The sequence below is a fragment of the Pseudophryne corroboree genome, chromosome 3, assembly GCF_028390025.1.
Source record: "Pseudophryne corroboree isolate aPseCor3 chromosome 3, aPseCor3.hap2, whole genome shotgun sequence".
Lineage (NCBI taxonomy): Eukaryota > Metazoa > Chordata > Amphibia > Anura > Myobatrachidae > Pseudophryne > Pseudophryne corroboree.
Genome location: NC_086446.1, coordinates 566556202 through 566569105, shown reverse-complemented (window position 1 = coordinate 566569105; position 12904 = coordinate 566556202). Strand labels below are relative to the sequence as shown.

General features: G+C 49.6%; 1 protein-coding gene across 1 annotated transcript in view; it reads right to left on the bottom strand.

The window, feature by feature from the left end:
- Nucleotides 1–618: 618 nt before the first annotated feature.
- Nucleotides 619–12904, bottom strand: part of BIRC5 (baculoviral IAP repeat containing 5) — a 37352-nt gene continuing 25066 nt past the window's right edge. Inside the window, exons 3-4 of the mRNA XM_063961302.1 lie at nucleotides 1582–1699; nucleotides 619–880 (exon numbers count right to left, since the gene is read on the bottom strand). Coding sequence (XP_063817372.1) covers nucleotides 788–880; nucleotides 1582–1699 — 211 coding nt within the window. The 3' untranslated portion in view covers nucleotides 619–787. The remainder of the gene's footprint in view (nucleotides 881–1581; nucleotides 1700–12904) is intronic.

Here is a 12904-nt window from a genome sequence, read left to right as displayed (position 1 = left end):
CTCCAGTCATATCAGGAGGAATTACAGCAGTTAGTTTCCACACTGCTCTGATCATAAGTCTACATGGCCCATCGGACAGCAACACTCCAACCTATACAGCTGTGGGTAAGAAACTGTAGGTTCAGGGTGTAAAGTAGATGTAGATTTCCATAGACCACACTTCCCAAATAAGCCAACTAGTTGTGAAGGGGTTAAGTTACAGTAACGTGTGATTTTAGTGGGTTTTAAGGTATATGATAATGGGCCCTACACATTTGACAGTTCCGCCGAGGTGTCTGGGGGAGATAGGGGGAGTGAAGTTTCTTCCCTGCATCCTAATATGGACGATATTGTCCATATTGGCTTGCAGGTATAAAACGAGCCGGCGCCAACGATGAACGGCCGCGGATCGTTCGTGCCTACACACTGACGAGATTGCTCATATCGGCCAGTGTGTAGGGCCCTTAAGGCATTGCTAAGCAATTAAGTTTTCACAATTTAACAGACCAGTTTAAAAGAGGGGGGGGGGGGGGGGGGAGAATTAAAAGCGTGATGCACAGGACTTTATGTTCACTTTCTGGAGAATCGCATACATGTTATATAGAGAGATATGTAAAAACCGCTAAGGGCTGCATGGACAACAGTCTAAAAAAAGCAATGCTTTATTTAAGAGGTCATTTTAAAAGAACAATTTAAGTCACTGCTCCAGTAAATTTTACTTACTGCAATAAAACCAAATAAAATATTAACAATATATACACAGTAACAGAGCAAACGCCCAATATCACAGAAAAGACCAGGAAAAAAATTATGCTTCGTCTTTATCCAGTTTCTCCAAGGATTCTCTCACAGTCTTCGCTGAGACCTGAAACTTCTCAATGTGCTGGTTCATCACCTTTTGCTGGAAAACAAACGATTAGTGCACAGTTCCCTCTAGTGGTGCAAGTGAGCAGTTGTTCAATCATTCATGCTTTTGATTTTGTATAGCCTTGCACTGTAATGTTAGCACACATCTTTGGCATGGGAGGCCTTTGATATGGCCAACTGTCGGGATCCCAACAGCCAGCATACCGACACCTATTCTCCCTCTTGGGGTGTCCAAGTCACCCCTGGAGGGAGAATAAATAGCGTGGCGCCGTGCCCTCAGCATGGCGAGCCCGCAAGAGGCTCTTTTGCGCTCGCCTCGCTGCCGGCATTCCGGCGGTCGGGATCCCGATCATCGGTATCATGTAGTACACCCCTTGGCACACAGATATCTGTATAACTAAAACAACCTTGTGACATGAAACTGGAAGACCCCAGCAATGGCATAATATTAAATTGCTAATGCATATTAATTACTGGCTGTAAAGGACAGATATAAGCAGACGACTTGTGACTTTATACTTACGAGAGGATACATTCACCATATAATTATGCATCATTACCAGAAGTTACATGCAGGCATTTTCAAGACTAACAAATTTCTTTTGTGCCTTTGTCTTTACTAGATTGGTAGCAGTAGACTTGTTTCTCAGAGCAGAATACTGCAAGTGTGTCTCAGATTTGGTTAGGGACTCCAAAAAGATAACTACAAGGTTACTATGAATCTATTTTACTCACCATTTTTATTTTGGCTCTCTCTTTATCCAGCTTAAGGAATTCGCTGAGTGTCATCTCCTCTGCTTTTTTCTTCAGACTGATGAATGGGCAGCTAGGGGCATGCTTCTTGTGCTCCTCCCTGTGGAATTAGAACCAGATTATTTTAGTTGGAGCTCCACAGCACACTCTTTAGCAGCAGTGTTCATTTTCTAGTGATGTAAATCCCCAACCAAGGATGGGTACACACTTGGCAATATGCACCCGATATATTGTCTGATCCGGCAGATAAGATTACATATCATTCACATCGTCCAGTGTGTATTCAGTACATCGTTGACAATGCGCACTCCCTCAGGTCATTAACAATGTACAATAGGTTTCGTTTTCAACTTAAAAATCTAAAAGATATTGTACAAGACGGCATGCGCCTGGATACTAGAAGCAAATGATATAGTGTGTATGAACGATACAGTTTGCAGGGAGGGTGGATCTTGCATGGTGTCACATTTTATAAGACATCGGAAAGTGTGTACCCAGAGAAAGATTATCCGTCTAATCTCTCTGGTTGGAGCAAAAGGCAATCAACGATTTGATCTCAAAATATGGAAAGTGGGCAAAAAAAAATAAAATGGTCATTCGGATATTAGTATTTACTGATAAATCCCTTTCTCCGATTCCACAGGGGACACTGGAGAGCAGTTGCAATGGGGATATTGTAGGCAGTAACTGGGAGCTGGCACTTTAAAACTTTAACAATGTGGCTAGCTCCTCCCCTACTATGTCACCCCTCCAAGCCAGTCTACCTAAAACTGTGCCTGAGGAGAGCTGGAATAGACCAGCGTTAAAATAGAGTAGGTTAACTAAGCCATGTAAAACAGGATAACACCAAGTAAACATGTAACCCTATAACCGTAGAGAAAGGTTAACCTGAACAAAACAAGCAGTCACTCAGTGACATGCAAACCGTGAAGTGAAGGAAACAGCGCTGGGTGCCCAGTGTCCCCTGTGTAATCTGAGAAAGTGATTTATTGGCAAGTACCAAAATACTGATTTCTCCTTCATCCACTAGGGGACACTGGAGAACAGTTACAATGGGGACGTCCCAGGGAGGGAGAGCGCCGAGACTCCTGCAAAACTGCCCGGACAAACGGACGCGGCCCGTCCGGCCAAACTGACACAGAGGCCGCAAAAGTGTAAAACTTGACAAACGTATGTCAGCCTGACCAAGTGGCAAGTGGGACCCACAGAGCGCATCAAAATGGAAGACAGAGGCTCTCGAGAAGCCGCCAAATAAGCTTGTCTGATGGTCAGCCGAATCAGGACGTCTGCTTAGAAGCCGGCCATCCACGCCGGGCAGCATCGTACAGAACAAATGAGGAGCCAGACTTCCGAATAGCCGAAGTCCTACCCACAGATTCTGAGCGCCCTGACATCCTCCGAAGATCTCAAATTCGGTGAATCCGCCGAGAGTGCCGGAACTACAAGTGGCTGATTGATGTGAAAAATCAGACACCACCTTCGGGAGAAAAGACATGCGAGTACAAAGCTCGGCCCTATCCTCATGAAGCCAGAGCCAGGAGAAGGACAATCTTCCAGGTGAGATATTTCATCTCCGACTCCAGAGGCTCAAATAATGGACACTGCAGAAAAGAGGACCAGGTTGAGGTCTCATGGTGCTGTCGGAGGGCGAAAGGGAGGTTGTATTCGTAGAACCCCCCTGAAATAAGGTCTGAACTTCCGGCAGCAGGGCTAATTTCCTATGGAAGAAAACCGAAAGAGCAGAGACCTGAACCTTTAGTGAACCCAGTCTTAGCCCTGCCGAGAAACCCGCCTGCAGAAAACTGAGAAGGCGGGCTAAGTGAAAAAGTGAAGGGGAAAACTCTCGACGTTCACACCAGGCCACATAAGCCTTCCAAATGCGGTAGTAGTGAGACGATGTGACTGACTTCAGAGCCTGGATCATAGTAGGTATAACCGTACGAGGAATCACCTTCCCTCTCAAGATGGCCTTGTCAACAGCCACGTCATCAAAACGTAGCCTGCGTAAGTCTGGATAAAGATAAGGACCCTGCTGTAGTAGATCGTCCCGCAGGGGCCAAGGCTCCGCTACCGACAACAGCTGTAGGGCGGAGTACCAAGTCCTGCCCGGCCAATCTGGAGCCACCAGGAGGACCAGCGCGTCTTCTCTCTTGATGCATTGCAGAACCCGAGGCAGCAACGGGAAAGGAGGATAGAGGTAAACGAACCCCACGGCCACGTCAGAGTAGTAAAGAGGCAGTTGATGGTTCAGGCGGGACGCCATGAGGTCGATCTGTCCCCACCGGCAAACCAGCTGACAAAACACCTGGACCACTTCCCCCGGGTGCATGTCCTGGCGGCTGAGATAATTGGTTTCCCAATTGTCCACTCCTGGATTGAATATTGCCGACAAGGACAGAGCATGTTCCTCTGCCCAGAGGAGGATGTTGGTGACCTCCCTCATCACCGCGAGTGCCACCCTGACGGATGACGTACGCTACTGTCGTGGCGTTGTCGGACTGAACTCTGACTGCCTGACCGCAAAGCGGGTGATGTGCCTGAAGTAGGGTGTTGTACACAGTCCGTAGCTCGAGAATGTTTATGGGGAGAGCGGATTCGTGCATCGACCAGCGTCCCTGAAACAGATGTTCCAGGGTCACCACCCCCCAGCCTCGCGTCTGTGGCGAGGAGAGTCCAATCTCAAACGCCGAACAGCCTTCCTTCCAACGGATGTCGAATTGATCCACCAAAGCAGGGACAACCGTGCTTTTGGAGACAGCGTCACCCACTGATGAAGAAATAGATGAGACCCTGACCATTGATGTAGAAGACACAGTTGGAAGAGTCGAGAGTGGAACTGTCCCTATGGAAGAGCTTAGAACGCCGCTACCATCTTCCCCAGAAGGCGAACACACAGATACCCGACGGTGTCGAAGTACCGACCTCACCAACGTCTGAGAGGATCTTGTCCTGAGGAAGTAGAAAAACCCTTCTGACGGACCGTGTCGAGAATCATCCCCAAGAACAGCAACTGTTGTGAGGGGCATTGAGATACACCCGCGCCAAATCAGATGGTCCTGGGTTATCCTGATATACTGAAGAAACATGTCTGCAGAGTGCGCCTTAAGCAGCAGATCGTCCAGATAGGCGACAATCGTCACACCCTGCTTCCGAAGTAGGGCCATCTTGACTGCCATGACCTTTGTGAACACTCTGGGAGCAGAAGAGAGACTGAACGGAAGGGCCTGGAAATGAGCGTCCTGTATCACGAACCGGAGAAAAGCCTGATGAGGAGGCCAAATGGGAACATGTAAGTATGCATCTTTGATGTCCAAGGACCCCAGAAATGCGTTTTGCTCTAACCCAGCAATAGACCGAAGGGACTCCATCTTGAACTTGAATATCCTCAAAAACGGATTGAGATCCTTTAGGTTCAGAATTGGCCTGACCGAGCCATCCGGCTTCGGTACGAGAAACAGGCTTGAGTAATAGCCCTGTTTCCGATGATGAGAGGGAACAGGGGATCAGTACCTTTGCGGGCAGAAGCTTCTGGACCGCCGCCTGCAAGGCGACTGTCATCAGAAACTGGCAAACCCGTGGTGAAGAAACGCTGAGGCGGTCGGGTTTGAAAATCGAGCTTGTAACCGCAAGTGATGAGATCCCTGACCTAAGCATCTGGACGGGATTGTACCAAGGCTTCCCTGAAATCTCACAGACGAGCTCCCACCCTGTGATCCCCCAGGTGGGAGGGAAGCCAGTCATGCGGTGGGAGTGGTGGAGGACTACTCCTCTGGCTGGGTTGAGGCTGTGGAACCTCTGCCTCCACCTCTAAGGCTACGGGAGACGGAAGCTCCGCCTCTGGCCTTGAAACCTGGAAGGGGCACGAAAGGACAGACCCGTATAAGGCCTCAGAGAGGTTGGAGCAGCATAGGGAAGATAAGTCTACTTACCTCCAGTGGCCTGAGAAATCCAGGCATCCAGATCCTTTCCGAATAGGACCTCTCCCATAAAGGGCAATGCTTCTGCTGCCCCCTTGGATTCAGCATCCGCCTGCCACTGTCGTAGCTAGAGCTCTGTGGGCTGAAATTGCCAAAGCGGAAATCCTGGTTCTGAGGATACAGACGTCCTTGGAAGCCTCGCAAAAGATAAAGGGCTGATACGCCAATATGCTCCGCCAACTGTATCAGCTGATCCAGAGGTAAATAGTCACGTAGTCCTGAGGTCAATTGTTCCACCCATGCTTCCATAGCCTTGTTGACCCAACAACCTACCTGCGCCGGGCGACGTAAAACCCCCGATGCCGAGTAAATAGTCTTTAAGGTGGTTTCCAACTTCCTATCAGACGCTTCCTTCAGCGAAGTCGCTCCAGGAATCAGCAGAACAGTTTTCTTGGACAGACGAGACACCGAAGGATCCACAATCGGAGAGGTCTCATAACGCTTCCTGCTATATGCCCAATTCAAACTGCAAAGGCGCCAGTGGTAATCGTAGCGGGGAAAGCCCTGCATCCCCCGCCGGTAAAGTGAGCCGCAGCCGGGGGTAATACTTATCTCTGTCATCTTGTGTGCAGACTGAGTGGCCCAGACACGCGCCACGCACAGCGGTGTCCGGCCATCTCCAGCAAGCCAGCGCCTCTTCAGCCGGGGAACCAGCTCAAGCCGCACGCAGCTGCGATGGGACCCCACCGGCAGCTCCAGCGGTGCTGACTGGCAGAGGCAGAGCTGCCAGTCTGAAGAAAAAAAAATAAAAAAAATAGGATTTTGGTTACCTACCGGTAAATCCTTTTCTCATAGTCCGTAGAGGATGTTGGTGTCTACATTAGTACCATGGGGTATAGGTGGGTCCGCCAGGAGCCATTGCCAATTTAATAGTTTGAGTGTGTGGGCTGACTCCTCCCTCTATGCCCCTCCTACCAGACTCAGTCTAGTATCTGTGCCCGAGGAGACAACATACTTCGAGAGAAGGACTTAACAGATAGTGGTGAGATTCATACCAGCTCACACACACACACAAGGCAACCCAAGCAAACTAGCTTGAAAAATCAGCAACGGCTGAACAAGATTACTTTCCAAGTAACAAGACAGTACTTACCCAGAACTAAGCAGTACTGAACTAAATAACCACTGCAAAATAACGAAGCGCTGGGCGGGCACCCAGCTTCCTCTACGGACTGCGAGAAAAATAATTTACTGGTAGGCAATTAAAATCCTATTTTCTCTTACGTCCTAGAGGATGCTGGGGTCCACCATGGGGATGTACCAAAGCTCCCAAAATGGGAGGGATAGCGCGGAGGCTCCTGCAGAACCAACTGACCAAACTTAAGGTCCTCAGAGGCCAAAGTATCGAACTTGTAGAAATTTGCGAACGTGTTCGACCCCGACCAAGTAGCTGCTCAGCAGAGTTGTAACGCCGAGACACCCTGGGCAGCCTCCCAGGAAGAACCCACCTTACGAGTAGAGTGGGCCTTAACAGACGTAGGACACGGCAAGCCTGCCGTAGAATACGCATGCTGGATAGTGAACCTGATCCAGCGAGAGATCGTCTGCTTAGAAGCAGGACACCCAATTTTCTTGGGATCATACAGGACAAACAAGAGTCAGATTTTCTGTGACGAGTAGTCCTCTTCACATAGAGATTTTCAGAGCCCTTACAGCATCCAAGGACTTTGATGAAATTGAGGAGTCAGTAGCAACTGGCACCACAATAGGTTGGTTGATATGAAATGCCGACACAACCTTCGGAAGGAACTGCCGACGTGTCCGGAGCTCAGCTCTATCTTCATGGAAGATCAAGAAGGGGCTCTTACAAGACAAAGCCCCCAACTCTGACACATCGAGCAGATGCCAAGGACAACAAAGTGACAGCCTTCCACGTGAGAAATTTGACCTCAACCTCCAGTAGAGGTTCAAACCAATCCGATTGAAGGAACTGTAACACCACGTGAAGATCCCAGGGCGCCGTAGGTGGCACAAAGGGAGGCTGGATGTGCAGAACCCCTTTCAGAAAAGTTTGAACCTCAGGGAGGGAAGCCAACCGTTTGTTGAAGAAAATGGATAGTGCCGAAATCTGGACCTTTACGTATCCCAACCCAGCCCATATCCACACCTGCTTGCAGGAAGAGGAGAAACAGTCCCAGTTGAAACTCCACCATAGGGAACTTCTTGGACTCACACCAAGATACATATTTTTTTCAAATACGATGGTAATGTTTAGACGTTACTTCTTTCCTAGCCTGTATCAGGGTAGAAATAATCTTGTTCGGAATGCCCTTCCGAGCTAATATCTGGTGTTCAACCTCCATGCCATGAAACGTAGCCGCAGCAAGTCTTGAAAAGCAAACGGCCCCTGCTGCAGCAGGTCCTCCCGAAGAGGAAGAGGCCTCGGCTCTTCAAGCAGTAGATCTGCGTACCAAGCCCTCCTTGGCCCATCCGGAGCAATGACGATAGCCTGAACTCTTGTTCTCCTTATGAGTTTTAGAACTATTGGAATGAGTGGAAGTGGAGGAAACACATACACCGACTGGAACACCCATCGAGTCACTAAGGCGTCCACCGCCACGGCTTGCGGGTCCCTCGACCTGGAACAATACCGCCAAAGCTTGTTGAGACGAGAGGCCATCATGTTTATTTGAGGTACACCCCAAGGATCTGTTACCTCTGTGCACACCTCCGGATGGAGTCCCCACTCTACTGGATGGAGATCGTGTCTGCTGAGGAAATCCGCTTCCCAGTTGTCTACTCCCGGAATGAAGATTGCCGACAGCGCCAACACGTGTTTTTCTGCCCAGAGGATGATTACCTCTGACATTGCAGCTCTGCTTTCTGTTCCGCCCTGTCTGTTTATGTAAGCCACCGTCATTACATTGTCCGACTGCACTTAAATGCTCGATCTCGCAGAAGGTGGGCCGCTTGGAGAAGACCGTTGTAGACGGCTTTTAGTTCCAGAATGTATATTGGAAGGCTGGATTCCAGGCTTGACCACCGTCCTTGGAAGGTTTCCCCCTGAGTGACTGCGCCCCAGCCCCGGAGGTTTGCATCCGTGGTTAGAAGGATACACACCTGAATCCCGAACCGAACCCGCAGCCCTCCAGAAGGTGAGGCAGCTGCAGCCACCAGAGGAGTGAAATCCTGGCTTTCGGCGACAGATGTATTCTGGTGCATGTGTAGAAGAGATACCAACCACTTGTCCAGGAGATCCAGTTGGAAGGACAGAGCATGAAACCTTCCATACTGTAGAGCCTCGTAGGAGGCCACCATCTTCCCCAGAAGTCGAATGCACTGGTGAACTGAAACCCGGGCTGGCATCAGGACATCCCGGACCATTGTTTGCATCACCAACGCTTTCTCCTCCGGGAGAAACGCCCTCTGCACTTCCGTGTCTAGGATCATTCCCAGAAAGGACAACCTGCTGGTTGGCACCAAATGTGATTTTGGAAGGTTCAGGATCCAACCGTGTTCCCTGAGCCAACAAGTTGTGAGAACAATGGACTGCAACAACGTCTCCCTGGATGATGCCTTTATCAGCAGATCGTCCAGATATGGGATTATGTTCACCCCATCTGCGGAGGAGATCCATCATTTCGGTGAACACCCTCGGTGCAGTGGAGAGGCCGAATGGCAGTGCCTGAAACAGACAGTGACTGTCTAACAGTGCAAATTTTAGAGAAGCCTGGTGCGGCAGTCATATCGGAATGTGGAGGTACGCATCCTTGATATCCAGGGATACCAGAAACTTTCCCTGCTCCAGACCTGAAATCACTGCTCTGAGAGACTCCATTTTGAATTTGAACACCCTCAGGTAAGGGTTTAATGATTTCAAGTTCAAAATTGGTCTGACCGAACCATCCGGTTTCGATACCACGAAAAGGTCTGAATAATAACCCCTGTTTGCATACGAGGTGGAACTGGGACAATGACCTGTGACTTTTCCAATTTTAGGATGGCTTCCCGTAGGATAGCCCCGTCCGTCAGCAAAGCTGGCATCTGAAACGTCTGAGTCTCGCACCCACCAGCCCGTACTCCAGGCTTTAAGGTCCACCGTCATGCTGAGGATTTTGAGGGTGCAGGCTCTTTTGATTTTGCCCGACCACCCCTAAAGAAAGTGGAAGGAGGCTTGGACATTTTTACCTTAGCGGTCCGAAAGGACTGCGACACAGCTGAAGAAAATGGTTTCTTCGTAGAAGGTGTAGCAGAGGAAAGGAAAGGTGACTTACCCGCGGTTATCGTGGAAATCCACGCATCCCCGAATAGAGTCTGACCTGTGTAGGGTAGGTTCTCTTCACTTCTCCTGGATTCCGTATCTGCAGACCATTGGCGTAGCCAGAGTCCCCTGCGGGCTTAGACAGACATGGAAGATATTGTTGCAGTCAGCATACCAAAGTCCTTTATGGATGCCACCATGAACCCCGCAGAATCCTGTATGTTACGTAAAAACAATTCAATGTCACTTCTATCCATTGTATCCAAATCCTCTAGTAATGTGCCTGACCACTTTACTATGGCTTTAGAAATGCATGTACAGGCAATAGTGGGCCTTAACGCCACTCCTGAAGCAGTGTAAATGGATTTGAGCGTAGTGTCAATTTTACGATCAGCCGGTTCTTTTAACGCGGTAGTTCCAGGGAGGGGTAAAACCACCTTTTTAGACAGTCTGGAGACAGATGCGTCCACAATGGGTGGGGTTTCCCCTGTTTTCCCATCTTCCTCAGGGAAGGGAAAAGCAACCAGAACCCTTTTTGGGATCTGGAAAAAATTTTATCCGGGGTTTTCCCAGGATTTTTCAAATATAGCGTTTAATTCTTTAGACGCACGGAAGGTTAGCGAGGCTGTTACTGTCAGTGAAGTAAGCCTCCTCAACCTGCTCAGTGTCATTAATGTTTAACACATCTCTAATGGCTGCAATCATGAGCTGCACCCCCTTAGCAAGGTATGCTGCCCCACTCAGGACATCCCCATCACCGTCTGCAGTATCAGAATCGGTATCCGTGTCATCTTGCATTATTTGGGCAAATGCACGTTTCTGTGGGAACATGCTAGGGGATTTTGCAGGAATAGGGACAGAGCCTGAATGGATCCTTCCTGAGAGGAAACATCTGCTGCAGCATATGACACAGAGTCCTTAAACATGGCTATGTGAGATATTAAACACCCACAAGGAAATGTCAGACACAGTCCCGTCCCCCCCCCCCCCCCCCCAGTATGCCACAGAGAGATACAAAGATTGGAGCCAACCCACACACAGTGGTTTTTTGTTTGTTTGTTTTTATGAGGTAGAACTTAGGAAACTACTAGCGCTGTCTGTGTACCTTAACAGACTACGCAGACTTTACACAGACCCCCCCCAAAACCACTTGGTACCGCAAAGGATAGCTGGAGTTGCTTGGAGGGACAGCTCTCCCTGTCAGCATCTGTTGTACAGGAACTGCAGGCAAGAAAATGGCGCTGAATGCTGCTGGGTCTGCCCTGAGGAGAGCTCCGCCCCCCAAACATGGTGCTTCTTCCCGCTCTTCACTTCTTTATACTGGCCTGAGGATTTCTGCTGGCAGCGATCCGGGGACCCTGACAGGCTTGCTGACCAGTGTAGTTAGTACTGCACTCCCTACCCTGTTGCTGCCATCTTCACACCGGCTCCCCGCTTGCTAGGGGGGCCGGTGACTAACTCGCCACTGATCTTCTGGCTCTGTAAGGGGGTGGTGGCATGTTGCTGGAGTGAGTGATCCCCTGTGACGGCAAACATTCGATCCCCTCAGGAACTTAGTGTCCTGTCAGCGGAGATAGTGGCTCAGATCCCGCAAGGCGGACACTACTCTTTCTCTCTCTCCCCCTCCCTCCCCCCCCCCCCCCTCCCCTCCCCTCCTCCCCCCCTTAGTCCCTCGAAGCAGGGAGGCTGTTGCCAGCAGCCTCTGTGCCTAAACTATTAAAAATAATAAAACTAAAAGAACTCCTATGGAGCTTCCCTAGCTGTGGCCGGCTCCTCCAGGCACATTTTCTAAACAGAGTCTGGTAGGAGGGGCATATAGGGAGGAGCCAGCCCAAACTCCGTGCCAGTGGCTCCTAGTGGACCCGTCTATACCCCATGGTACACACACACCTACACACACAGTACCAGACAAAAGTTTGGACAACAGAGAGAACAAAAAAATAAGATTTTACTTACCGATAAATCTATTTCCCGTAGTCCGTAGTGGATGCTGGGGACTCCGTCAGGACCATGGGGAATAGCGGCTCCGCAGGAGACAGGGCACAAAAATAAAGCTTTAGGATCAGGTGGTGTGTACTGGCTCCTCCCCCTATGACCCTCCTCCAAGCCTCAGTTAGGATACTGTGCCCGGACGAGCGTACACAATAAGGAAGGATATTGAACCCCGGGTAAGACTCATACCAGCCACACCAATCACACCGTATAACTTGTGATCTGAACCCAGTTAACAGTATGACAAACGTAGGAGCCTCTGAACAGACGGCTCACAACAAATAACAACCCGATTTTTTTGTAACAATAACTATGTACAAGTATTGCAGACAATCCGCACTTGGGATGGGCGCCCAGCATCCACTACGGACTACGAGAAATAGATTTATCGGTAAGTAAAATCTTATTTTCTCGAACGTCCTAAGTGGATGCTGGGGACTCCGTCAGGACCATGGGGATTATACCAAAGCTCCCAAACGGGCGGGAGAGTGCGGATGACTCTGCAGCACCGAATGAGAGAACTCAAGGTCCTCCTCAGCCAGGGTATCAAATTTGTAGAATTTTGCAAACGTATTTGCCCCTGACCAAGTAGCAGCTCGGCAGAGTTGTAATGCCGAGACTCCCCGGGCAGCCGCCCAGGATGAGCCCACTTTCCTTGTGGAATGGGCCTTGACAGATTTAGGTTGTGGCAAGCCTGCCACAGAATGTGCAAGTTGAATTGTGCTACAAATCCAACGAGCAATCGTCTGCTTAGAAGCAGGAGCACCCATCTTGTTGGGTGCATACAATATAAGCAGTGAGTCAGACTTTCTGACTCCCGCCGTTCTTGAAATATATATTTTCAATGCCCGGACCACGTCCAACAACTTGGAATCCTCCAACTCGTTAGTAGCCACAGGCACCACAATAGGCTGGTTCAGGTGAAACGCTGACACCACCTTAGGCAGAAAATGAGGACGCGTCCGCAGTTCTGCCCTGTCCGTATGGAAAATCAGATATGGGCTCTTATATGATAAAGCCGCCAATTCTGATACTCTCCTGGCTGAAGCCAGGGCCAGTAGCATGGTTACTTTCCATGTGAGATACTTCAGCTCCACCGATTTGAGGGGCTCAAACCAATGGGATTTGAGAAAAT